General features: G+C 47.7%; 9 protein-coding genes across 9 annotated transcripts; 4 read left to right on the top strand and 5 right to left on the bottom strand.

Annotated features, from left to right (window-relative positions):
* Window positions 1-217: 217 nt before the first annotated feature.
* On the top strand, window positions 218-1,224 carry FOMMEDRAFT_108973 (uncharacterized protein; the record flags this gene model as incomplete). The annotated part of the gene is made up of 2 exons (XM_007267283.1): window positions 218-648; window positions 709-1,224. Coding segments are annotated over 2 exons (947 nt in total), but the record flags the coding sequence as incomplete, so codon positions are not given.
* Window positions 1,225-2,125: 901 nt separating this feature from the next.
* FOMMEDRAFT_86578 (glucan synthase) lies at window positions 2,126-7,533 on the bottom strand (the record flags this gene model as incomplete). The annotated part of the gene is made up of 6 exons (XM_007267282.1): window positions 2,126-2,274; window positions 2,333-2,663; window positions 2,713-3,569; window positions 3,624-3,803; window positions 3,857-6,560; window positions 6,616-7,533. 6 exons carry the CDS (start codon window positions 7,531-7,533, stop codon window positions 2,126-2,128), a joined length of 5,139 nt encoding a protein of 1,712 aa, XP_007267344.1.
* Window positions 7,534-8,364: 831 nt separating this feature from the next.
* Window positions 8,365-8,825, top strand: FOMMEDRAFT_157068 (uncharacterized protein; the record flags this gene model as incomplete). The annotated part of the gene is made up of 2 exons (XM_007267281.1): window positions 8,365-8,538; window positions 8,616-8,825. 2 exons carry the CDS (start codon window positions 8,365-8,367, stop codon window positions 8,823-8,825), a joined length of 384 nt encoding a protein of 127 aa, XP_007267343.1.
* Window positions 8,826-10,232: 1,407 nt separating this feature from the next.
* FOMMEDRAFT_141148 (uncharacterized protein) lies at window positions 10,233-11,719 on the bottom strand. Its single transcript, XM_007267280.1, has 2 exons — window positions 10,964-11,719; window positions 10,233-10,906 (listed from the first exon to the last, which is right to left on the bottom strand). Exon 2 carries the CDS (start codon window positions 10,834-10,836, stop codon window positions 10,408-10,410), a length of 429 nt encoding a protein of 142 aa, XP_007267342.1. The 5' UTR covers window positions 10,837-10,906; window positions 10,964-11,719; the 3' UTR covers window positions 10,233-10,407.
* A 709-nt stretch (window positions 11,720-12,428) lies between these two features.
* On the bottom strand, window positions 12,429-13,293 carry FOMMEDRAFT_20695 (60s ribosomal protein l27). The gene is made up of 5 exons (XM_007267279.1): window positions 13,260-13,293; window positions 13,187-13,203; window positions 12,925-13,116; window positions 12,677-12,862; window positions 12,429-12,619 (listed from the first exon to the last, which is right to left on the bottom strand). The coding sequence occupies exons 1-5, from the start codon at window positions 13,267-13,269 to the stop codon at window positions 12,614-12,616; spliced, it is 411 nt and encodes a 136-aa protein (XP_007267341.1). The 5' UTR covers window positions 13,270-13,293; the 3' UTR covers window positions 12,429-12,613.
* Window positions 13,294-14,140: 847 nt separating this feature from the next.
* FOMMEDRAFT_124040 (FAD-binding domain-containing protein) lies at window positions 14,141-17,014 on the top strand. The gene is made up of 11 exons (XM_007267278.1): window positions 14,141-14,392; window positions 14,448-14,900; window positions 14,964-15,067; window positions 15,131-15,166; window positions 15,238-15,466; window positions 15,554-15,685; window positions 15,769-15,782; window positions 15,843-16,019; window positions 16,092-16,249; window positions 16,307-16,379; window positions 16,441-17,014. The coding sequence occupies exons 2-11, from the start codon at window positions 14,732-14,734 to the stop codon at window positions 16,846-16,848; spliced, it is 1,500 nt and encodes a 499-aa protein (XP_007267340.1). The 5' UTR covers window positions 14,141-14,392; window positions 14,448-14,731; the 3' UTR covers window positions 16,849-17,014.
* A 320-nt stretch (window positions 17,015-17,334) lies between these two features.
* On the bottom strand, window positions 17,335-19,205 carry FOMMEDRAFT_141145 (uncharacterized protein). Its single transcript, XM_007267277.1, has 8 exons — window positions 18,987-19,205; window positions 18,816-18,903; window positions 18,603-18,726; window positions 18,420-18,534; window positions 18,232-18,351; window positions 18,026-18,169; window positions 17,733-17,942; window positions 17,335-17,646 (listed from the first exon to the last, which is right to left on the bottom strand). The coding sequence occupies exons 1-8, from the start codon at window positions 19,120-19,122 to the stop codon at window positions 17,453-17,455; spliced, it is 1,131 nt and encodes a 376-aa protein (XP_007267339.1). The 5' UTR covers window positions 19,123-19,205; the 3' UTR covers window positions 17,335-17,452.
* A 2,068-nt stretch (window positions 19,206-21,273) lies between these two features.
* Window positions 21,274-22,008, bottom strand: FOMMEDRAFT_46862 (kinase-like protein; the record flags this gene model as incomplete). The annotated part of the gene is made up of 4 exons (XM_007267276.1): window positions 21,274-21,471; window positions 21,544-21,747; window positions 21,802-21,870; window positions 21,928-22,008. Coding segments are annotated over 4 exons (552 nt in total), but the record flags the coding sequence as incomplete, so codon positions are not given.
* Window positions 22,009-23,427: 1,419 nt separating this feature from the next.
* On the top strand, window positions 23,428-24,494 carry FOMMEDRAFT_168509 (uncharacterized protein). Its single transcript, XM_007267275.1, has 4 exons — window positions 23,428-23,469; window positions 23,529-23,683; window positions 23,737-23,826; window positions 23,889-24,494. Exons 1-4 carry the CDS (start codon window positions 23,467-23,469, stop codon window positions 24,013-24,015), a joined length of 375 nt encoding a protein of 124 aa, XP_007267337.1. The 5' UTR covers window positions 23,428-23,466; the 3' UTR covers window positions 24,016-24,494.
* The last annotated feature ends 1,123 nt before the right edge of the window (window positions 24,495-25,617 follow it).

The raw sequence follows: 25,617 nt of genomic DNA, 5'->3' as shown, positions 1-25,617 counted from the left end.
GGACGACGCGTGGTCAATGGGCTCTTGACGCGACGAGGCCGGCCCTAAACAGCTCACTTCAAGCACGCGGAATCTCAGCTCCTCATCGTTGAACCAGCTCTACCATCGACACTCATGGCCGACCAACAACAACAGCTACAGCAACAAGTAGCCCCACTAGGCGGGCAAGCCACCCTCCACCCAACTCTCGTCCCCGAACTCCTCGGCTTCTCTCCTCAAATGCTCCTCGACGACATAATCAACACCGCAGCAGAGGCGATCCTCCAATGCATCCAAGCCATGGAACCATTCATGCAACGTTGGGCAGACGCACGTACCGCCAACCCTTCGGCTCCCCCCTCCGACAATGACAAGAAAAAGAATAAAGGAAGAGGTGGGAAAGACAAGGAGAAAGAAAAAGAAGACGCAGAGTGGGATGGGTTGGAAGCTGTTGAACAAGGTCTCGTCGCGTTTAGTACGTTGTTGGAGTCGCATACGGATATCGCGTTCGATTTCTTCGAGGCTTGGTCTTTGCGGAACATATTCGCCATCCCGCCCGACTTACCCGTTGTCGCCCCTCATCAACAAGGACTTGACTTAAACCCTCGTCCAGAGGAAGAAGCTGAGCTCATGGCAGACATCGAGGAGCTTCGTCGCAAGATTGAGAACGTGAGTCCATACCCCTCAGTGTGTTGCTGCATATGTATTGACATATATTTGAATCTACAGCAACGCCGCCTCAAACGCACATACCAAAAAGCCCTTCGCATCTCCCGCCTCGGTCGTCTCCGCTCCGAACGTAACCTCTCACGCGTCTCCTACCTCTCCCCCTCCTCTTTCACCTCTTCCACCTCTCCTCCACAAACAGACAACCCACAAACAAACCCTCTCGCAGCACTCGCAACCCTCCCCCCCTCCCTCACCCTCCTCTTCGAATCCATCGCCTCCCTCCCCCACATCGACGGAACCCTCACCTCCCCAATCCCCCCTCCCGACCCAAGCAAACGTCTCTGGGAAACAGGTCACACAGGGTACGTCACCTGGGCCGTCCAACAGCTCATCGCAAAAGCCAAAGAAAACGCACCTGCCCCTACCCCCGGTGGAAGCAACGCCGTCTCGAACGTCGTTGACCAAACCGAGCGCGTTGGAGAGGTACAGGACGTTAAAGCGCTTTTGGATAATGTGGATGCTGAAGGTGAGGAGGTGGCAGAAGGTGATGAGGGGAATGACATGGACACTACGTGAACTACTTTCATCTCATCGAATCTATTAATTTCTTGTATACGCTACTGTCGTTTCCTGTTGGTCTTGCTTTGTCACTCGATATGTCCTTCACTTCTTGATTGTACCTATGGGCCCCGGGGACAGGAAGGAATAGGGACGTATAACATGCAACATACTCTACCGTGTATTTCCGTTATCTTGCCTTTATTCTAAATTATTTTTCTTGATTTTATGCGACTAACATTTTTGCACTCGAAACCTCCACTCTAAGTAAATAAAATTCATCACATCGTTACAATTTTTTCCTAAGTAAGCTAGATAGACGTCCGAGGATGCAAGACAGGATAGAATAAGGACGCGAACGCATACAGTGCAAATAAGTCACAAGAGGAAGGAAGGAATGTGTGTCAAGATACCTACCTACAAATTGGAAGGTGGCATGCGATAGCATCAAGATCACGAAAGGAAAAAGATTTTACTGGAAAGCAGCAACAAATAGTCATGTCTGTATTTCGTGGAGTCAATAACGACAGGCACACAAGTGCTGAAAAGGGTGTACGAATAGGATAGGGTAGAGAGGGGAGGGAGGAAGGGGAACAAAAAAAGAAACCATGCGTATTTAGATCGAAACGAAAGAAAACAGGATTTGAAAGAAGATGGAGGTCCGTCATTAAATTTTACGTCGGGTATTCTTAAAAAAGAACCGATAGCAGTTGTCCATGCCGTATCACAAGAAAACAGTGGTGGGTTGGTTGGTTGGTTGATTATAAGAATGTCCGTCAGATGCGAGGGAGTTGGGGAAAGAGAGAGAGGGAAACTAGATGTTCTGGCATATCGTACAGTTCTCGCTGATCGTATCGCTAAAGATCGCCGCTGAAGGAATAAACAAAGTCAGCAACTGGAAAAGTGAGCTTGCAATACGTTATGACGTACGAACGACGATCAAGGCAATGAATATGCCGAATACAAGAAGGAATACGATGCCGTACTTGACGACTATCTGCCTCCTTTGCCTCTTCTGCTTGAGAGAATACAACGGCGCGCGGATCTGTCGCGAAGGACGTAACCAGACTACGAAAATCAGAATTCAGTAAACGTCCTCTGCACAATCGAATGAACGAAAACTTACATAGAAGCGTTGCATGCAAACGATCGATGTAGGGAATAAACAACGGCAATGCGAGAAAGAACAAAAGAACGTGACAGATCAAGAAATCCGAACTCCAAAGCGACAACTCGATAATCTTGACTACAAATTCGCGAGCAGGCTGGCTCATTGCATGCGCACCAAGGCCACGACCGTACCATTTACCTGTCCACCATGCTCGGTTCGTTTCATCGTGCTTGAATTCACGCGACAGGAAGACCGAGATAAGAATCTTGTGAATGGCACGCTGGATGAAAATGATTGCGATCAAACCCAAGACAGCGTGTGAGGCATTCCAGAGCTCGAGGAACCACTACATGCAAAATTAGTAATCACTCTTAAGCTAACACCGAATTACTCACCAAGAATTCGAAGAATCCCACCATACCAACTAATGCCGACGTATGTGCAATGAACGCCATTACACTTCCAAACTTCGGCGCGACAGTATCGAGCATTGGGCCAATGAAGATCGAGACCATGAACAAGACGAGCAGAACCGCGGCATTCCAGACAATTGGACCCAAGCTCACAATTGCAATACGAACAAGTGGGCTCGCATTCTCCTTGTTGGAGTTATGGTTCTGTGGGAATGACTTGACGAAGAGGTAGGCAATGACGAAGAGGATCGCCATGCAAATCGGGAACACAATTTCCGACAACAAGACCGTACGCCAACCAGCACGAGGAGAGTCACCACCGCTCTGTTTGTCCGATGGCTGTCCCAGTTTCTTCTTTTTGTATCCAGTAATCATTGTACGCGACAATCTGCAGTACCCAATCCAAGCATTCTTGTGCGCCCGAGCATTACCACGCGACATCCAACGAAGGAACTCCCTGTAATCAATAACGAAGTCCGCGAACGAGAACTGGTGCGGGTTGAAAATGAATGGCGCCAGACACAAAGCGAGTGTTGTGATCCAGAAATAGATGATATGCGGAATGAACAGAGATAACGTCACGTAAAGCAGCATAATGAGCGTGCGCATTCCAAGGTAGATACTTGGACCCGCGAAACGAGAGAACAACGTGCTGAAGTTGAGACGCGAAGTTGCGAACCCACGACCCGTCGCGATATATCGGGCTCCACCGTAGTTAAGATTGGTCAGGATTGAGTTGGCATAGATCTGCGTTGAGAACACCTCGAAAACGGGCGACAGTGAGCAAAAGTGCTTCGTAAGGCGTATGACGGCACGACCGGCACCACGTTCAACAAGTTCTAAGGTCATTAGTGAGTATCTCAAGAGAAAAATAAGCAAAGGGGAAGTGCTACCTTGCAAGAACAGAGGCATGAATGCAATCATGAACACTAAGAAGATACTATAGACACAGCGCTTGATCCAATCAAAGATAGGATCAAGGTTGTAGCATCCAGACTGATTCGGAATGAACTGGCCTTGACTGTTGAATTTGCAAATTGTCACCGAGCTATTCAACGTGCCGAGGAACACCACTAGCAAAGATGGTCAATTCAGATTTCTAGCAGTATTACAAAGGAAAACATACGTGTCACGATGAAGACCTGCACGGATAAGATAACCAGAATGTTGTTGATCTGGAAGCCGGGATGGCCGTAGTAGAACGTCAAGAACCGATCGATAGGAAGCTGCGTGCCAAGGTAGTAATATTCGCGACTTAGCATCTGCTCGCCCATTCCATGCCCTAGCTTTGTTTGGAAGTTTAAAATTGTTCCAAAGCCCAAATCGCGTCCTTTCCCACATTGGAAGTATTCCGTATGCTTGATAACACCCCCTCTTCCCATCGCGTTCATACCTGCAAAGATATCTTCGTTCAAATGAAGACCCTTCTGCGCTTTCGAGACCCCACCACGAGTATTCATGAAAATGCCGTTCAAGAAATCCGGGTGACCATAGTGCAGTTTCCCACCAATCCATGAAAGTGCACGAGCTGCGAGTGTGCCGAATGTCTGCTCCTTGCCTGCAGCTATATCACCGAGAATGCCGATGCTCTCAGAGAAGATATACTCGCGAGCACCCACGATTGCCACTGGGTTTTTCTTGAAGTCCTGGTGACCCCACTGAGCGTAAGGGCTCTGGCTGGACACTGCATACTCATCGAACTCCGCAAGTACGTTCCGGACTTTCAAGCACTCCTCAAGATAGTTATCCTGGTTCGCGTCGATGAGCTGCACGTATTCTCCACGGTAAAAGATGATCGCGTGGTTCTGGTTGTCCGATTTACCATCTCCAAGAATAGGGTTACCCGGTAGTTCAATACGGAACTTGGGCCTGCGACGGCCAGTTTCAGGAATGAACTCGGAGTGCCCATCGATGAGAGCGCTGTACAATCGAGGATCACCGCCTTCCCTCTTCGCAGGTTCCTCATCAAGGTACGCGATTTGCAGGTCTGGATACGCACGAAGCAAGAACTCTGCATTCTCGCGCTCAACCGGGTTGAACTTCGCGTACCTCTGCATCGAAACAACGAATTTAAACTTGCGACGAGCCATGCGTTCTAGCTCACGTTCCAACCTATCAGTGTTACCACCAAACAGCTGCACGACTTCCGGGTTCTCGACGCGGTACAAAAGCTTGATTGCCTTCGCGTAGTTCATCATACCAGATACTGTGCGATAAAGGGTCTGTGCACGCAGGCTTGCCCAAATACGCGTCCTCAGTGTGAACTCCGGTGCTGAACTCTTGAACCCAATGCAGTAGAACGGCAAATCATCCGCGGTCTTCCCACTTCCGCCTTTCTCGTCACTACCTCCGAACGGATTTTGGCCATTGAACATATTCGACTCCTCCGCAAGAATCTTCGTGTCCTTTACAAAGTTGTCCCACTCAATCGGATGTAACTGCTTGAGGTACTCCAACAAAGTAACACGTGTATGCTGATCCTCCTCCTTTATAATCTCACGCAACGACAGCAAGATCTTCTCCGAATAGTGTGGTGTCAACACAGTGAACGTCGGCATCGCATCTACAGGCAAAGCCTCAGGGATGTTAGTTGACAATGACTGCGCAAAGAACGAGATACGACGCTCTGCCTCGCTACCGCGAGGAAAGAATTCGCCCTTGAATCCACGATCACCCTGACTCATGAAGAACGCTGGCGCACGAAGAGCCCTTCTATCACCATCTCCATCCGTCGCAACCTGATGATACAGCAGCTTCTGAACATGGTCAATGGACAGCAAATGCTCTCGGTACATCGAGATGATAATCGCGTTCCAGATCTGGCTGACAAGCACCTTCGGTTTATACTTGACCTCCATCTCCGAAGTCGCAAGGAGCTTCGAGTATATGCGCTTCGGAAGGCGAGTGAAGATTTCGCGCCACGGTGTCCAGATCGACAAGCCAACCACGAACGAACGGCCAATACTGAGGACTGTACTCCAAATCACGTACCACAAGAACGTGTCCAAGAAGTACAGAACAAGATCCATGATGTACATGATCGTCAAAGTGAATGCCGCCTGATTCGTACATAGTGCGTTTCCAAAGAACCTGTCAGAGCATCCTTGTATTTTCATACCCACCATCACTCTAATCGGATTGGAGAAGTTCAGTGTCAAGAAGAAGTAACTCTCTGTAAACTTGCAGCCGAAGACAAGGAACCAGAGTAAGAACGAGCCGAACCGAGAGGTCTTCGAGAGGGATGGGTAACTAGCCGTGAACGTTTGGCTTGCAAGATACTTCCGCGACTTGCCCGCAACACGATCACCAAACATTCGACCCGATGGCATGATACTGAACAACAGGGTGGCGACCACAGAGATGAAAAATTGTACAATCCCAATGATCAAGGGGACAGAACTTGATGCGCCTGGAGTATCCGAAATTGCGACATAAAAAGTCGGTCCTGCGGTGAGCGCGAGAGTGATGAATAGGAATAGTAGACGGCGGGTGAGATGAGAGGTATTGTTCCAAGTTGTAGGAATGTACGAAAATTCCGCGAGCGTAGCCAGAATCATGATGACCGTCGACACTGCACCGCCAAGCGCTGTTGCTGACCAACTCATTGCAGGAGTCGGACTTTGCTCTCCTGATTTAGTGTATACCGTTGGAGAGTTGAACGCCGTGTAGTACCAATACAATGAAATATGGATGACCCATATCCGGTTGAAATTGACCAGCAGGTGGAAAAACGATCGCTTCTCGTAATAAGTCTTGAAGAATGCACGATTCCAGTCTATTCTATCGAACTTCATAAAACGATGTGGAGGCGGCACATCTACCAACCGCGTCTGCGTCACAGGTCAGCAAGGAAAGAATATCCTGGGAAACATGTTTCAAACATACTTTATCGGTGAGAACAATGCGTGCAATCCCCTCCGGGTACCAGAATAACTGATTGATGTCATCATATCCAATGATTTGTTCATGATCCTTTTCCCGCCGAATATAACGTCCGTCTTGGAGCTCATACCCTTGGTCTCTAATGAAGCGGTACAGCGGCTTAATCACAGCACGTAAATATAAACCTTCCGGGACAGGCTGGTCACGATTTTGACATTCGGGTGAGCGATAGTAGTCATCGGCACATTTGAAGATGAAGCACAGCGTCTCCGGACAAAAGCGTACTTGCGCAGCCTCACCCCAGATGAGCAAATAGAGTGCAATTTGACGAAGTCGATCATACTGCGTCATGTTGTGCATCGCCTGGCGCCACCGATCAAGGGCTGCGTTCAGCGACTTTTCGGATGTCGCTCGGCCCTTGTGCTTCTGTTTTGTGGATCGAAGCCGTTGGAGTCCCGGGTTTTGTGACTGGCCCACGGCATCGTCGAGGTCTAGCTGAGCGGCAAAGTACCATTTCCGGTAGTTCGCATGCCAACCTCCGATATAGTCCGCGTGCAGGGTAAGGAGCGCCTGTTCGGGCGGCATACGTGATGCTCGACTGTCGAGTTGCTGCATAAGGAAGTCGAACATGTTGCGCATTGAATCCCGCTGGAAGCCGAACTTGTGCGCGAGGTCCAGGAAAACATCCTCAATCTCCTCCTTCGACAACGGTATCTGTCGTTCAGGGGTCCACGCAGGATACGGCTCGCGCATGGCACCTCCGGGCATGACGCCATAGTCGCCCGCTAATGTTGGAGTATCAGTTAGACCCACTCGCGAACCCGGCATCAGTGATTCTGCCGACGGCTCATATCGGTGTCCATATACGTCAACTTCTGAATCCGTGTCGCCGTCCTGGCGAGGATGCACTGTGGAAGACATGCATGTGAGTAGAGCAGGTCAGAAGAACACATACAACACGCAAAAGCAAGGCATCAAGGTTGATAGGCGCCGCAAGGTGCGCGAAAATCAACGTCAAAATGAAATAGGGAAGACATGTATCATGCAGCGTGCAACAAGCGGCCGCACAACAATCCAAACCCGAGCAGCCCATCCACTAAAGGACTAGAACTCAGCGTTGCAAAATTCCAGTCTAGCATCTAGAGAGCCCAACCCGAATAACGAACGCAGAGAAGCGAAGATACACAAAGGTGTGGCAACTCACTGTAATCGTAAGATCCTGGTTGGTCATAATACGGGCCTTGAGCATCGAGGTCTGAGGCAAAGGTATTCCGTCTTGAAGGGTAGTCACCCAAATCGCTTTCTGATTCGTAGTATCTCTGAGATTCCGGGTGAAATGGGTTTGGTTGGGGAATCTGAGGTGCAACGCGTGGATCGGCTGCATAGGCAGCGTCGGGGGCACGTGGAGGCCCACCCGGCGGTCGACCAGACATCGCTTTCTAGTGGCTTGATGGTGAGTTGAAAATCACTGCGATCAGGAGGTGTAAAATGTAGGGAGAGACGGGCGGGACGAGATATAGGATTGGGCGGAGACAGGAGGACTCTGTTGGACTGAAACGAAATCCGAACTAGCTGGTCTCTGAGTGCAACGTCGCGTCCTTCTTACCGTCCAAGCTGTCTGACGGTAGTCGTGGTGGAGACGAGAGGGCACGTCGCTGAGGACGACGGGGCTGGACGGGGGAAAGAGGAGTGAGTGAGAGAGTAGAGGAGGAAGTCGCGGCGAACGCATGCCCGCCTCGAACGCATCACGGCATGGGAAAGCTGGCCATATCCGGACTGGGTGGCGTGAACATCTTGTCCACTGTCTTCGTCACTGCTCCTCCACTCTTTCTCCTTCCGTTGGCACCTCGTTTCTCGCATCGCCTTCTCCGTTTACTTCCTCAACCGATCCAATTTGCCGCCGTCTATGCACTCATTTTTTTGAATGTCAGAACACACCCATAAATTACGATTAAAATCCATGCAAAATTCTCTGCGTGACAATCTTCGGATGACACAGCCAGCCGCTCTTTGCGCAAATGGCCGTGAATAGCACATGGTTTCCCACTACTCGCTTTATTGCTTCCTGCCAGCGACCAGTTGAACAGCCTCCGACAGCTCACCGAAACGTTTCACATCGTCGTGAACCCAGTCCAACGGGATCAACGCCGCTCAAGATTTCCGCATCTGGTAACACCACGGCCTACCATCAACCCGCAGCAACTGTAAAGTAAAGAAATACACAACACGTCCGGATCGGACAGCTGTGAAGTGCCAGCAAACAGCCTTACTGCGGTCACCTCACAATTTTCCCTTCCCGCGCCTCCTATCATCCAGATGACCATACCTTCGCTGACAAAAATAAATAAGTGGAGCTTCGGAATGCCGCCGATTCCAATTGGAATCAGGTCATATTCATAGTTAACCCCTCCTTCCACATTCGTAATCGAATCCCAAGTATTTGTTTTGCCGTGATTTCTTGTCTCTTATCACCTATCGCCCTCAATTTCCTCTTTGATCTGCTAAGCGGGATGCTATTACAAACGGTGATTTGCGAACACAGGCATTCGTAAACCGAAAAGTTCTCTGGTCTCTGCTATCAAATGTCTCGGTTCTGTAGCTTCTGCGCAACCACAAACTCCAAGGAGAAGTCTCATCAATACGATAATAAACGGAAAACATCGGACAGGGCATGGCATCGGCAACCGTTTCTTACGCTAAATATAATTACCAAAACACGACAAGAAACTCCTGCTGTCACCTTATATCACCCTATTCTCAACGTCCATTTACGCGCAGCGAAAGTCAAGCAGACAAGAATATGCTACGGATTTAAAGTGCCTCTTCTGATAACACGATCCAGCAAGACGTTGGAAACACGTCTGTCTGTTAGTTCTGCTCTCAAAGAGCTCTTGCACGGTACTGTGCTCTGTTTCCTCGCTTCTGTGGCTTGACTCAAGATGATCATATCTACCCGTTTCGTATGGATGCCTTATAAATGCTTGCTTCCTCATTTTCCCTGCGGATTGCCAGTCAAGCTTAAGACTTCTGGACATGACTTCTGAACACAAGAACAGCTTAGGAGCTATTTTCAATTTACTGATATCAAAGCCAATGCTCGGTTAACTCTTCTTATGCATACCCTCAATCACTACTCATTACAGACACACCCACACTAACATCATCTATTTTGGGAGGGATATAACAACGGGCAACCCGAAGTTTGTCCTTCCCTTCAAAGGTCCCTGTATGTGCATCGAAAGCCAAGAAGTCAAGGACTAAAGCTTGGACTTGGGCCCTTCTTTGATTTTCTGGTGGAAATATAGCCTAGGTCCAGGAAGAATACATGTTATATCCGAGCAAGGCACAAGAGTCTTCAAGAAGGTCCCTGATATCTAGACCCTGGCGTGCCTCTATTGACCTCATTTGATCTTGAGTACACTTCGGGTGCCCTCCAAACTCACAAATATCAATTCTGATATTTCAGCAGAATTCCAAGGTGATCACTCTTTCATTCACTCAACTGAGTGTTAGTCAAGTGAGCATCCCAGCCTCTCTGTCACTTCACCGAGTCGCACGCTGTGTTTGACCTGTTACTATGTTTCATCTTGTTGATCCAGGCTCGACCATCCTTGCAGGCTATCTGGCGCGATTTGCATATCCATTTGCTAAATTGGCAAACCGATGGCAGCATATATGGTATACAAATACAAATATACGATACGATTTCTTCTTCACCACTTCGCCTTTGTTCTTCGTCTAAAGCGCCAACCAAGCAGTCGAACAAATGCCAATCCTAACTGAATCCAGGAATAATCATGGATGTGCTCGACCTCTCCTAACGTACCTCCCTCGTCCTCGTCTTCCTAAATGCGAACCCGGTGTTCGTTGGATACTATTGTCTGATGAGGAGAAGGAGGAACGGACACTCGGAGTATTCCCATGTCTGTATGTGGCGAATGGACCCCAATTCCTCGCACTGCGTAATAATGTGCGCCAGCCTCGTGGGTGACTCGTGTGTATTGCGTTCACAGCATTCGCAGCATCAACTGACGAGGACGAAGGTGTGATCGGAGCCGAAGATGAAGATGAATGACGTGAAGAATGGATAGGCGGTACCAGGCTGAGTTGTGCTTGATCTTGAACTTGCATCGGCGGCATAGCGCTGCCTACATTCAGCATGAACCCGAATAAGATCGCAAGCGTGAGCGCCAGTCGCATGGTGAGTGGTAGGGCGTGGCGCATCTTATTGTCCGATTGTCGGTATAATCCGGCTTCGAGGAATCAAAGTACGAGCGGCAGATACTCTGATGTGCTAATGCGAGGCGTCAGACCATGACCAGTAATACTACTTCTAAAACAGCACACTCACCACTTCTATAAGTACTTCTCGGAAATCGCCCACCTTCTCCTTCCGTTTCTCTGTCCGGACTTGCGGGCGACGCTGATAAAGGGAAATGATTTGCACTCCCCGGTACCGACTATCAATCCTAATCCCTGTGGCGAAGAGCGTGGCGAAGCAGCCCCGAGCCCCTGCGGCGGTCCCCAAATCGAAGGGATATATAGGCAATAAGACTGGAATGCGCAGCACCGTCAACACGTCAGCCCAGCTCTCCAGTCTCACCTTTATAATATTTGCCCCAAACACAAAGTACCCTCGCAGTCCGAACTCACCGCAACCACCACACACTTACGGCACACTCGTTCCGCTTCCGTTCCTGTACCAAGACTCTCCGTCCAGTCGTGGGGAACGCGAAATATATGTGTATGTATGTAGATTATTATATCTAGAGCCTGAATCTACGTCATGGCAGTGTACTGTCCGACTTCAGGAAAGGTGAGAGAATTCATATGCGGGCCGACGGATCGCGGGAGGTATTCTATGTATGCATGTATAGAGGATTGCGCAACTATAGGGGGGATATGAGATCAGGCCTAGGGGCTTCATTTCAAGATTAGAAAGCAGAGTGACCGTTTGTACTTATGCGGATGCATAACCGGAGGCAGACGGGACTGACGGAGACGGAGCAAACCCACCCTTTTTGGATGCGTAAAGACCGAGACGCGTATTGCAGGCGTGTGGTCCGCGAGCCTACTTCTAGTTTGCAAGTTCAAGCTTACTCATGGCGAAATTGAAGATATTCTTTTCATTCCCGGAGCCAGATTAACTGAGTGAGTCAAGGACGGCAAGTACTCTTTGATCAGTCTCATCCGAAAAAAAGCCAATCTTGAGTTAGGATAGGATAAGTTGGACAAATTTTTTCGAGTTAGGCTGTCGCATTTAGCACTAGTACTGGAGACCCGGGTCCGTGTATTACAGTGTACTATGTACTTGGAATTAGTCCATTGCGAAATGGTGCATGAACATGATGAAGATTCTGCGTATGACTGGAACATTAATTTCTTGCACGTGGACTCAGACATTTGATAACTGGCTGGTATGAATTTCTGTAACTTATAAGTTAGTAAGAATACTTCGTCCTTCCTTGCATTTAGAATCTGAAATTCCGCTTACATCCTTCAACTATGCTTTGTTCAAGACCAGCTAATTATACTAATATGCATGTGTGCAAATTCCTGAACTAATCAATCAAACAGCTTTATAATTTTGCTGCGCATGTAAGGTGTTTTTTTCGTGAAGAGCTCAGCAGAAGCTTAACATAAAGATCACAGAGTCTTAGAGGATCTCCAAACTAGAAAGCTTATTTGCCAAGCAATACCTCCCATACTCAACCCTCCAACAAGTGGCGAGCAGAAGCATGACGACTTAATCACTTACAGGGACGGATAGACACCTTATAGATCCATGCGTCTGGTTAGTCTCTTTCAAAGTAGACAAAGACTGAACATGTTCGTGTCAGCAGGAAGGGGCATCTGCTTGAGGTAAACCTCAAAAGAGTGTCAAAAACATGTAGACGCATAACTTCATAAGTTGCATATGATATATACGTCAGGGATTTTATATATGGTGAAAAAAACGATCAAAACACCAGGAGGCGTTAAAACTCTCCATGTCCAGTGTTCAGAACTGCAGCCATTATAGACGTAAGTGACTGACACGGATAGCGAAAGAAAACACACGTACCTGCATAGCTTGGAAGAACCACTTGTTTTTCCCGGTCACGTATCGCTCTTCAAATAGCTTCTTCGCGTTCTTCTTTGAGTCCACCTTCTGTGACGGCTCCTTGAGGGCTTCTGCGGAAACAACACCTTTCAAGCCCTCAAGTTCAAGCGTATAACGCGTCGGGAAGAGGTGCGAGTAGTTGATAGCCTTCATACGAGCACACAGAGTCAGCCTCCTCTTCAAGTAGAAACAGACAGCAACAGACATACCTTAACGAAGGGTTTTACTTTGTTCCTCCTCTCAAGTTTCTTCGCACCCATACGCCTTGTAACCTTGCGAGGGTAACGTTCAATCCCGACGATGATGGCGTGAGGGTAGGGGCGTTCCTTGGTTCCCTCGTCATTCTGTTTGATTACAACGACTTTCTTTCCAGCTTGGCGGCCCTGCAGCACGAGTGCAACCTAACCATCCGAAAGAGCGAGCGTCATTTAAACGACCCAATGATGTGTAGCGTGTGTATTCAAATCGTACCTTACCGGGTTTGTAGACTGGAAGAAGCACAGGTTAAGTCACAAATATTTCAAAGATGGGCATAAGCACGTACTTTTGACCATTTTGCAGGAGGATAGTGAATGCGGCACTTGTCGATGGCAAGTGTGTGTAAACTTCTGGCAGGCGAAGTAGACGTGAGAAATGCTTATGTACAGCTGTACAGTATATGCTCACGTAGCAAGCTGAGTAACCCTTCCTCAAGTTTCCTTTTTCAGGTCCGACTTCCCTCTTCAGCCCCCCAACAATCCGAATTCAAGGAAGCTCTCCTGTCGCCCTCTCCAACGATGTATCACTGTCAGAACCGAATTGAACAACTTTTTCATATGATACTGCAACAAATTTCCTTGCCATGATCCAACCACAGTCAGCAACTAACTTCTAAACCATGTGGAAACTCGCCATTCGGCTCTCGTGCATACGCTTCACGACTGTCCTCTGTTCCGTGCCCAAGTCAAAGGTGGCTTCTTCTAAGCGACTCTCCGGAAGGTATATCTTCGCATTTACCGGTTACGCATCTAATTAACTTCCTCTGGAAATTTAACCTATGTTGGTGCGAAACTGGCGTTCGTCGTGCGATAGTCCGATGCCTCGCTTCCGAACATGCTGGTCATCAGTTTTACTCTGAATATTGCATATGACATTGACAAGTTCCACCGTTCTCTGTATACGTCTGATAATGAGACATGAGGTGAATTATTGTTCATCCCAGATATTGCCGAATAGTTGAGTTCAGACCTATTCGGTACGTATTTGATATTATCATAAACGCTTCTCGTGAAAGATGGCACACCACGAGGATAAAGCGCTACATTTAGAAATAAGTCGCTGAATATCAGTTGCGTCATACATTAATCCAGGTACTTAGAACCTCTCTCGTAGTCTATGCTATTCTTTGACGCCGAGAGATCCACTCTTGCGTCGTAACGTGTCCTTCTCAGTGAGCAAATCCAAACGCCACTTAGTCAATGTTACTGACAGAAGGCAACATTGAGAAAGATTCCGAGTCGAGAGTGTCTTCCTAACCATAGAATATTCTTTTACGCCTTCCATATATCCAGACCCTAAATGTGTCGATCATACCTGTCGTTCTGCCGAAGCGGAAAACGCATCTGTTTCGTTGCACGCCGTTAGTCGTAATGTTTCTCTTGTTTGACGGAAGAGAAGAAGTCCGGATTTCGCATGCAGGTAGATAAATCGCTGTTAATAACACCATTCAAAGACTGATGTTCACATCATAAAGGCACAGAAATTCAATTGTTTTTGGACCATCCTCGCTCGCAATAATGATCCTTGGCTTGCGCTCATCCAGCCCTGGACCCTGATAAGCACGAATTAAGGACATATGACAAACTCTGTTTTCGTTTCATCCTTTGCAAGCGGCCAGCGCTTATGCCATGTAAGGACTTGAAGGGAGACTGAGCCCGAGCATAAAAAGACGACAGAAAGCTCGGATGTCCCCTGAGGCTTGAGACTGTTTCAGTTAGTCTACCATTTCGCGTCGCGTCTGACGCCCTCCCCTTGCCTATGGCCGCCACGTTTAGAGCCCTTAAGCTCTTCCTACTAACGCCCGCGCTGCTCAATGCAGTCGTAGGTGTTGCAAGCTCGTCCGTTCTGTCCCGAGCACCGAGTTTTAATTCAGTCTGTGACGACATCGCAGGCGCGGTTTCGAACGCATCGGATGTCTCATATCCTCGTAGGTCTAAATAAAGCACCTTTTCTATGATGATAACTTGTGGTAATGAAAAACATTGGCCAGCGGAGCTTTCGTACACCTCTGGAATATCTCACTGGGCATCATCGAGCTCCCAATTTTCAGCATGCTCCGTCGAGCCCGGAAGTGCGGAAGATGTCGGAAAAATTGTACGTAGTGGCATGAATTTTCCTAAGACATTCCCCGTACTCAAAGGACTTATCTAAATCCAGTTGCAAATTGTTGCCAAGAATAGAACTCCCTTCGCCGTATGTTGTATTCCATTTATTTCTAGAAGCATTTAATTAATTTAACGTCTATTGTATGGCACAATTTACAGGTGAAAGGCGGCGGACATACCGCTAATCCGGGATTCTCTTCTACCGAGGGTGTGCATATCACGATGAAACGCTTCAACAGTGTCGTGTATAATGCAGATTCCGGAACAGCGGATGTCGGTGCCGGACTCTTGTGGGACGACGTCTATGGAGCACTAGAGCAGCATGGCGTCAGCGTGCTTGGTGGACGGGTATCCGGCGTTGGAGTTGCCGGTTTCACGTTAGGCGGAGGTAAGCTTCATTATCGAGCAACGTATGACTTCTTGGAAGATATGTTCTTATTAGTTCTGTCCCCCTCCTGTTCCCAATGACAAACAGGTTACTCGTGGAAGTCGAACCAATTTGGATTGACAATTGACAGTGTACAAGGCTACGAGCTCGTCCTACCTAACGGAACTGTCACTACAGTTACTTCCGACGACGACGATCTCTTCTTTGGACTTAAGGTTGGCCCCTCTAGTCTGTCAGCTTGCGCCACTGTGGCAGTAACATTGATGCCATTTTCTTTCTCTACTCTTTATTGTCTCAGGGTGGCTTCAATAACTTCGTAAGCTCATTCGGATCATATTCCACGAAACTCTCGCTAACTGGATTGAATGTGATTCAGGGTATTGTCACCAAGTTTACCTTCAAGACCTACCCCCAAACCCAAGTATGGGGCGGGCTCATGGTGTTCACTGGCGATCAATTCAACAGATTGTCGGCCGCTGTGTCAAAGTTCGCGGAAACTGTTACCGACCCCAAGGCTGCGCTGATCGCAGAGTTCAATGCACTTGCAGGCCTTGTAAGTTCTATCATGAGATTTTTTGTCTTGTTCATACCATTGAATCCATCTCTCTTATCTCCCAACGGTTAGCCTGGTGCTACGTTGAACTTGTTCTATGATGCTCCCGACCAGCCCGATGGTATTTTCGACGATTTTCTCAATACGCCTCACGTATCGAAGGATGTCTCTACTCGGTCACTTTTGTCTCTGGTTCAAGCTACTCCGTCGGACGCGACCTCTGGCCAACGGTTAGGCCGTTCTACTTTTTATTATACACCCTTCGACTGATTGCTGTTGGACACTAGTGGAGCCTTCCATACAGTCTCCGTACAGAACTATACTTCATCACTACTGGACGTGATCTTGGATCAGGTTAAGGTACGTATCCTCGACAGAATCCCTCTTCCATTCAATTTCTTATCAAACTGTATAATTGCAGTCTGTAGGAGCAAACATAACCTCGGTCCTCTCAAGTGGAACGTTCATCTCCTATGACGTCGAGCCTTTCCTCCCCTCTCTTTTCACTCACGGATCCCCCTCAGCCTATCCACCCTCCCGCTCCTCCGCACTCTACCCTCTCAACCTCTACTACGCTTGGGACTTCCCCACCTCCGACTCCTACTTCCACACCGCCATCCAACAAAGTGCGCAAGTCATCGAAGCCGCAGCTGTCGCCGAAGGCCAGAATGTTGGTGATGCAGCTCTGTACGGTAATTACGCTGTTGCGGGAACACCGTTGGAAAGGATTTACGGAGACAACTTGCCTCGGTTGGAGCAGATTAAAGCAAGCGTTGATCCGGAGGACGTTATGAGCCTTGCAGGAGGATGGAAGTTTTCTGCTTCTTGAACTTCCTAAGCTTCCTAGAAAGAAGTATGCATAAATGAGTTAGATACTTTCCTGGAGGATTATGATTTGGAAGGGATCGGACATATCCACGGTCATTTATTTTGCGTCTTGTCACTCTTTTTGTGTATATCACATGCTTAATGTTAATCTGAAGGGACATTTGTTCATCGGGATTAAAGTGTTTAAACGGCAAGAATGATAATCGTAGTCTAATTTAGTAATTAGGCTTTGCGGGATGCAAGATTGGTATACAGAAGCGAAGTGCATGTCCGAGGCAATTACTGTCATAGCGACATCGGCATCCTGCTTCATCTTGAAACAGCCTTATCCCGGTGCACAGACTCGGGATTTGTACCATGGGACTGGTAACGGCTTTCTTCGCACAGCGAAGCTCTCGCCAGCCTGCACTCCAAAAATGAAACAAATAAATTAAAAAAAGAGCATGCACGAAGAACTCCGCAGAAAGAATTGGAAACAATTATAATTGGCGTTGCAAGAATCTTTTATCTCTAATACAACAATAATCGGCCTTACTCCCATCTACTAGATCATCTGAATCTCTTTCACACATTCGGTATCTCTTTGGTCCACAACGTCGGGTTATCTATGAGAACAACCCCTTGAACGCCTTCTTTTCCTTCTCCCTCCTCGCTTTCTTCACAGCCTGTACGCGCGCCAACTCGCGCTGACAAGCCTCGTCTCCTGGTACGAGCGCCAACGCAGCTTTCAAATCGACCTCTGCTTCCTCCTCTTCGTGCACTGCCACACGTGCTATTGCGCGTCGGTAAAACGCCTTCGCTGTATCATATTTTTAGAAGTAAATATCGAATTTAGCTCTTATACCCGAAATATGTGATTGTAGATCGTAGAATACAAATACGAACCTTTCTCAGCGTCCGACAACGGTAGATCATCATCAATTGCTCGTGAAGTCATTTCGATCGCTTCATGCTGCTTATCAGACCCTCCCGTTTTATGAGCCGCAAGTGCAGCGTTTAGGAGAAGTGAACCGAGAAGCTCCGCATAAGCTTTTATCGTCGTTTCGGGTGTGTCATCAGGGAACTCTGGGTTCTCGTCTAGATACCTGATAGCCTCTATGTCATAAAGCCGCGATTGCAGTCCAATAAAGATAATTCAGTACCATGAAGAATTATAGGAGATGATTGAGGTCACTGACTTTGCCACTTCTCCAAAGCTTCCTCGATATTACCTGCCTTGAACTTCGTATTTCCGAGGGCTTTCAAATTCGTCGCGATTTCAAGCGCGACTTCTGGTTTATCCGTGTCGTGTTCGTCATCCTTTGGGTAATCCTCATACGGGTCTTTCATTATATATTAAACTTTAGTACCTCTAAGCATGGTAGTGGAGCTTTAAATCACAAACCTTCAGTATTCGACTCAGTCAAAGACGGGTCATCTGGCTGGAGGACGCCACAGTCGGAAATAGTGAACGGTACAGTCGGGGCGTCGCCATCAGCCGTCGGATGGTTCTCTATCCTACGCACTTAAATATCAACAGAACTTGGTCAACGATACACAGCTCGTTTGTATGATATGTCTTAAAAGTCGTACCTACAGACTTTCCCTTAAGCACTTCACCAAACACAACGTGCTTCTCGTCTAGATGGGGCGTCGGGCCCGCCGTGATGAAGAATTGCGAGCCATTCGTGTTTGGACCCGCATTTGCCTACAAATGACAATAGAGAAGCGTGAGTAAATATAATTATGTGCATAGAAAGAGAGTATGCGATGAACCATTGAAAGAAGGAACGGCTTCGTATGCTTCACAGGGAAGCCTTCATCCTCAAATTTCTCTCCATATATCGACTCTCCACCTGTGCCATTCCCTGCTGTGAAGTCGCCACCTTGGATCATGAACCTATTCGTTCAACACGTACGTATGCGCATTCAGCATTAGCAATTGTTTGATTCTACAGGGATAGCGTGGCGATGAATATATAGACATACCCCTTGATGACCCGATGGAACCTACTCCCTTTATACGATAACGGCTTTCCAGACGTTCCCGTACCTTTCTCACCAGTGCAGAGGCATCCTGTACATACACACGTTTAACACCATACACACCCCGAATCAGCAATCCTCATCAGCGATGGAACGGACGAGAAGTGCACGTACGGAAGTTCTCAGCAGTCTTTGGTACAAGGTCATCATACAACTGCATAATTATCCTCCCAACGTTCCTCTCCTTCCCGCTCTCGCCATATGCGATGTCGAAATATACAATGGGACGATCTTTGTTTGGTTCTGCCATTTTCTTCTCGATGATAGCGCGATTAGTCTAGGGATTCAGTCCGTTTTTAGGATCCTTTTGTAAGTAGAAGGAGAATGGTAAACTATGAGTGGTCGACGCGTAGCCTCCAGACAACTGAACGCGTCTTAAATCCGAAGGTACGGAACTTGCTAGAACTTTATTCCGCATATAGATTTCCGAGCATATACAGTAGTATATCGACCTCAAAATACTATGGTAATAATATATATATATCCCACGATTGGATACTGCATGTATTCCTAATAGTATTCGAATGATACATACAAAACATGGAAGAAAATCCAAAGTTAGCAGGAAAGAGAGCAACTTTTGCGCAAATGCGTCCGTATTGTAAAGAAATAAAACAGCGTGGAAAATAGCGTGATGGTGCAGTAATGATATCAACCGAGAATATTCTAGAGCATAATCCTTGTCGTCTTTAAAACATCCTTGTCGTACTTAAAAAAGATCCTTAAAGAGCCATAAATGGCGTACGAAAACCTTGGTGGAAATCGCCTTCGAGATGAACGAGAATGATACGGCGTTCGGTATCCAATGCTATGCAGAGCCGATGAATCAGAAAGAGGACAGAAGAGGCGACATCCCTGGAGTAGGTGGCATATGCATGTTATTACTGTCGTCTGGCTCAAGAGGGTGTAATGAATTCGCGTCCTGTCGAATAAACGGTACCACAAATTCAAGCTGTTGTGGACTATCGTCTCGGGTCTCTTCCTCTGAACCCTCCCCGCGTCGGGGAGGGCTTGCCGGGGTCATCATCATGGCTGGGGTTGCATCTGGTGCACCAAAATCACCTGAGATGTCCAACCCACCGATCAAGGCTAATCCATCACCCAACGACTCTCCTTCATCCTCAAATGCGAATGCAGCTTCATACCCACCAAAGAGGGGTGTATCGCCAAAATTATCAAGCAGTGGCGTCGAGTCTGTCTGAGGATGTGTATTGGCGACAGCAGAAATATCCGAGAGAGCAGGTGAAATGATGCCCTGTTGTAATGAGTTGAAGTCCACATTTGCTGAAGACGACGGCCATTGCGCATGAGGAACAGGAAGTTGCTGGCCAAGAGGTTGAGATGGAGGAGGAGTCAGGTAGACATCTGGGTGAAGATCCTGATAGAGAGGTTGTGGAGAGCTATACAATGGCTCGTTCAGTAGCAGGGGTGAAGCATTGGCAGGCGGTTGTCCATAGGGGAAGTTTTCGAAGAACAGTTCTCCAAGCGCATGCGGCGAAGGAACCGCATTTTCCAGAGAAGGCGAATATCCGGAAGTGAACCCCTCAACCTCGGGGAGCGGCGCAGGAAGGAGGAAAGGTGAGGAGGATGTCGGATTGTGCCCATCGATACTCATATTCAAACCCCCATAGTAGACCTCGGGCCCATGACGCGGAGGGAAGGAAGAGACGAGCGCAGAGTGAATGTACTCAGGATACGAAGACGTCCATTGACTGGGGTGTACAACGTCAGCATCGTAACCGCCAAGAAACTCCGTCTGCGATAAAAGTTCGAGGTCATTGGTACCGTTCATTAAGAGCGGCTGCTGATAACCCATATAATATTGTCCATGTACTTGTGCGTGCGAAATCGGTGGAGTGCCGAAAGAATCGTAGGTATCCTGTCGAGGCGTCGACAAAGCGAGTGATAAATCTCCACTGGAATCGCTGCTGAACGATTGATTAGCAGATATGAGACCGAATCCGACCGGCTCAGACTGTGCCCTATGAATAGCGTGGGGATAATGATGAGGAAGGGAAGTGAACACATCCCCATCAGAGTGCACGCTAGTAAGGAAGCGTCGAGGATCAAATTCATTCGCAATTTCCGCCTGACTGCCCCACGAAGACCCTGAACTCATACGATGAGACGTAGAGAACGTAGGCCGATGTGTGGGTGTTCGCGGCGCTGGCGTGCGCACGAGCGCCCTCTGCGAAGGTAAACTCGATCCTGGAGAGGGTAACGAGTCACCCGTAAGCTCGTCCAAAAGGGATAGCCTTGGCGATTTGCGTAGTCGACTCTCGCTCCCTGCCTCCGAGCTGCTCTCCGTCTGCCTTGAGCTACGTGACCGCTCAGGGCTAGGCGACGCCCTCCGCTTCTTGAACTTATGTTCACTCAATTTACGGTTTAGGTCCAGTTCCCACAACTGCTTTGCAATGACCCGTGTTGAAGGTCGAAGCTCAGGATTTGAACTCCAGCATTTGCAGCATAGATTCCAGATATCATCATCCATTCCGAACCTCGGGCTCGGGCGCTGGGGTCTTTCACCTTTGTGCACCATGATAATCACTTGTGCATCAGTGGTTAGGTCTCGATATGGCGGAGCGTTTGTGAACAATTCCTTTGCACAAATATAGTCAGTCCATGTTCCCACGATGCAGAACAGTAAATGTATGGATAACTATATACTCACGAGCATTGTCATCCCAAAAGACCAGATATCACTCCATTTATTTACTCCAGGAGTTAAGAAGAGCTCAGGTGCAGTCCAACGAATGCTACCAAGTGCGTCTCCCGTGGCGGTTTTCGTCAAGTTGGTCGAAACCTCATCTAGAAGCTTGCTCAGGCCGAAGTCAGCGATGCGCGGCTCAAAATTCATGTCGATCATGACATTTTCCTATCCTCGGAAATAAGCGACCGTCATCAAGAAGACGGAATAGCAATAACTTACGCCCTTCAAATCACCGTGCACTACACCGTGCCTATGCAAAAAAGAGAGGCCATCCGCGACTCCGGTAAGCTACAGATGCATGCAATACGTGAGAATTAGTTGGCAAATATCAATGATGGCACTCACCACCCGGATACGCTCCGACACAGTTTGCCTCGCTAGGTAACGTGCAGCGGTGCCATTTGGCATCCAAGGAGAGACGAGACTGGCGAGGCGACTACCAGGAACGAACCCATATGTGAAGCCGAGCAAAGGAAGAACGTTGCGGTGGTTCAGGTCGTGCCATGCTCGCACTTCCCTAATAAGTCTCTATGTATGATGGATAACGGCAGAAGGACGGGTTAGCACGAGCGTCAGAAGCTGCGAAGGTAATTATGCAGAGAACCACACGATCGTCATCTCAAGCGATTTTCTGCTTCATCTACGCATTCACCTCGCCATCTCGACGAGCAAAGCTCAGTGGCAGGTACGGAAGAAAGAAAGGAATCATCGGCCATGCGCCTTCTCGGTAAATCCACATTCCCCTCATCCGAAGTCCAAACACAGCCAATATAGGGGGAAAGGGCCGAGAAAATCCGGTGAGAACCCACCTTCTTCAAAATCTCCTCGCTCGCACTGGACCCCACCTCCCTAATAACCTTGACGGCAACTCGATCGCCGTCCCCATACCTAATCACCGCTTCACCATTGGAACCATATCCAAGCTTGAGAGGCACCAGTCGCGCCTCCCAAACATTGGAGCATCCACTGTTGACAGCATGCTGTCCAATACGTATTACCCTACCGGTAAGATTTAGAGTGTCGTACAGCCTCCAGAGCTCGTCGTCAAATGCATTTGAAGGCATAATAGGTGCAAAGGCCAAAGACCGAGGAAAGAAGACGGAGGAGGGGGAAAGATGGCTAGCAAGCCATGAGGAGAGGGAATGTACAAGGCAGTAGAAGGGGCAAGGACAAGGGAGATGGGGGGACGTGAAGAGAGGCGTATGCGGTGCGCACAAGTACAGAGAGATTTGGCTGCACGTGCACCGCCTGTCAATGTCATGGGATTTTTACGCGTCGGCGCGTACAAATTCTGTCGGAACTTCAACCTATTTGCTTGGTAATTCTGCAATCTCATCGGAGCACTTGTGGATGGGTATTGGTATTGTCCAGCTACATAGAACTTAGAAGCTATTAAAATCTGAGGCTGATCCAGCAGTCTGGGACCTGTATAACTAGCCTAAAATTAGTGATCGTCAGAGACGTTGATAGGCCTTAGAATAAGCTTGGCCAGGAACTGCATGCATGGGCACTAGCATATTTGCAGAAAAGCAGACTCTAGTTGTTGTTCGTGTATTTCCTCCCTCCGAGCACTCATATTCATGAGGCAGTATATCAATTTGTTTTATTGTACAACAATAGCAAAATAAGTACTGAGGTTTGATTACTTACCAGATATGAGATTAATTTTGTTGACTTATACAAAGCCAAGGATAAGAATTGTGAGTCTCTGAATCTTGTTTGACTAGAGTTTATATAAATGATTATACAACTGTTCTTACATGTCATCCTAATTTGGATTAATGATCGACGCTCACGCATCTTACTAATGGAGTCGTTTGGCCTTGTCGAGCTTAAGCCTTGCTCAAACGCCGACCACCATCATCCACCTCTCTGCGTCTGCTCATGGTTAGTATCTGCCTTTATGCATTCATCACTGGTGAAGGCTGACCCGCTTTTAAAACCAGGCTTCGCTCCACTTCTGCTCAGAATGTAATAACATGTTGTACCCAAAGGCGGACGCTCAACGTCGAGTCATGGTCTTTGCATGCCGCATCTGTACCTACGACGAGATCGTGGAGAACAAGTGTGTATATCGGAATGACTTGTTGACCGTGACAAAGTGAGCCTCAAGCTTCATGACGTGTCTTAACGGATGCTAACTGCTTGTGTTAGGGAGCAAGTCGGAGTCACGACAGACTTGGGCTCAGACCCAACTCTTGCACACTCTGAGGACCAGGTCTGCCCAAGCTGTGGAAACCATGAGTACGTGTCCCTTCACCATTTTCCTGGAGTTTTGGATACTGATGATGCTGAATATCGTACAGTTCTGTATACTTCCAGGATCAGTCAAAACGTCGCGAGACACGGATGATCTTGTTCTTTGTGTGTACGAACTGCAATACTGCGTTCGCCGATCCAAATTTACAGACAGAGGTGCATAATGAGGACTAGCACCTCTATGGTTGGCATCGAAAAGATGGGACGGGAGACGTGCGAGATGGTAGATGGCGAGCCACGGAGGCTCTTTGACATACCGACGACATAAATGACCAGTGGACAAGGGCGAACGCGGTCGCGTTCCAAAGAATCCCTACCACAATGTACCGGGTACAGTTTAATCAAGGCTCTGCCTGCGTGTCCAATTCCCATCCTCTCTGCTCATTTGCCTCCCAGTTACCTTTGTAACTGAATTTGTTGTGAAATTAACAGCAGAATGGATGATACGGGCAATCCTAATGTCAGAAAGCACATCAAGTTCTGCAACGTACCATCAGGTCGCCGATTCATTGATTGTTCCGATGCGGTCCATGTTTCTATGGTCTTCTGTTGTTCTGGCCCGGTTCCGGCTGTGAAGGTGGAAATATCAAGCATGTCTTTCCAATTACCGTTGTAAGAATAACTTAACGCATGAATCCGATGATGACTCACCCTACATAGTGTTTTGGCACATTTATCTACCGCTCTGCATCACATCACCTTAAAATTTAAACAAGGGTTTCCTCTTGTGTCCAAGTGCATTTGACTCTTAGCTTTGCTGGTTGGGTTCTTAACTTCATTGTCTGATCCGCAAACTGGGCACAAAGCAGATTAACACAAAATAGCACGAACTGACTACGAATGTACCCCACTTTACAACATGATGTCCCCACTAACTAGGATGGGTGAAATCGTCAAGTGAGGCGACTGGTGAACTCTGAACTATAGGCGTAAACCATAAACACTATAAACTTTATGTATTATGACCTGTCCTACTTGATCCACTAAACAGCAGTACAAGCCACTTTCCACTCCAAAAATAATTACGTGCAACCAACTTTTCTAGGCATCAATGCGCTGAGTTCTTTTTCTGATCATTCACCTTTGATACGACTTTACTGCACCCCAAGGCACTATTGAGCATATACTGTAAACTATGTATAAACTATATATCCTGCTCTATTTGATCCGCTAAGTAAACAGCAGCACAAGTCACTATCTAAAAAAATATTACAAGTATGTGCAACAACTTTTCTAGGCATCAACTGGGTGAATTATTCTTCTGAATCTGATCCTTCACTTTTTTTTTGATACGACTTTATCGCAAGACCTTTGTCTCTCTTTTATCTCCTTGAGTCCCTTATCTCCGAATTTGTAGTCCCGTATGTTAGACACACTTCAAACGAGTTTGAGGTTATGGACTTTAGTATGGGTTTGTGAATATGCGTTACAACAAATCATTCGTTGGCCAAAGTAATGAAATCTTGTCTGTTTAGCGCGATCGATGGCCCGAGGAAATTCCTGAGTAACGGTAGACGTTGGGCTCTGATCCGACAAGTCGCACAGTGTAGCATAGCGCTCGTACGTATTATAAGAGAGTGATGATAGTCATTGTTACGTGGAATTATAACCATGCGAATGAAACGTGGTGTACCGTTCGGTATATTTTCCGAGATCAGTCAAAGGCCGGGAGGCACGAGGTGATCGAGTGGTTTGCGTGGGCAGGGACGACTTGCTTGTCGATCCGGATCTGCACACGAAGGGGGACAATGGGGACTAGGGCTAGTTAGAGCTAAC

This window comes from Fomitiporia mediterranea (genome assembly GCF_000271605.1).
Source record: "Fomitiporia mediterranea MF3/22 unplaced genomic scaffold FOMMEscaffold_7, whole genome shotgun sequence".
NCBI classification, from domain to species: domain Eukaryota; kingdom Fungi; phylum Basidiomycota; class Agaricomycetes; order Hymenochaetales; family Hymenochaetaceae; genus Fomitiporia; species Fomitiporia mediterranea.
The sequence above is the reverse complement of the archived record's forward strand: the minus strand, read 5'-3'. Positions and strand labels throughout refer to the sequence as shown.

Bases quoted from the DNA above. Each gene is read 5' to 3' on its own strand.
- FOMMEDRAFT_168509 (XM_007267275.1), top strand. The intron at 23,684-23,736 runs GTGAGCCTCAAG...TGCTTGTGTTAG, and splicing joins GACTTGTTGACCGTGACAAA to GGAGCAAGTCGGAGTCACGA. The intron at 23,827-23,888 runs GTACGTGTCCCT...AATATCGTACAG, and splicing joins CCAAGCTGTGGAAACCATGA to TTCTGTATACTTCCAGGATC.
- FOMMEDRAFT_124040 (XM_007267278.1), top strand. From the start codon at position 14,732: ATGGCCGCCACGTTTAGAGCCCTTAAGCTCTTCCTACTAACGCCCGCG. The intron at 14,901-14,963 runs GTAGGTCTAAAT...AACATTGGCCAG, and splicing joins ATCGGATGTCTCATATCCTC to CGGAGCTTTCGTACACCTCT. The intron at 15,068-15,130 runs GTACGTAGTGGC...ATCTAAATCCAG, and splicing joins CGGAAGATGTCGGAAAAATT to TTGCAAATTGTTGCCAAGAA.
- FOMMEDRAFT_141145 (XM_007267277.1), bottom strand. From the start codon at position 19,122: ATGGCAGAACCAAACAAAGATCGTCCCATTGTATATTTCGACATCGCA. The intron at 18,727-18,815 runs GTATGTCTATAT...TTGAACGAATAG, and splicing joins TTCCATCGGGTCATCAAGGG to GTTCATGATCCAAGGTGGCG. The intron at 18,170-18,231 runs GTTTGTGATTTA...ATATAATGAAAG, and splicing joins GACTGAGTCGAATACTGAAG to ACCCGTATGAGGATTACCCA.
- FOMMEDRAFT_20695 (XM_007267279.1), bottom strand. The intron at 12,863-12,924 runs GTATGTCTGTTG...GCTCGTATGAAG, and splicing joins AAGTAAAACCCTTCGTTAAG to GCTATCAACTACTCGCACCT.
- FOMMEDRAFT_141148 (XM_007267280.1), bottom strand. From the start codon at position 10,836: ATGCGCCACGCCCTACCACTCACCATGCGACTGGCGCTCACGCTTGCG.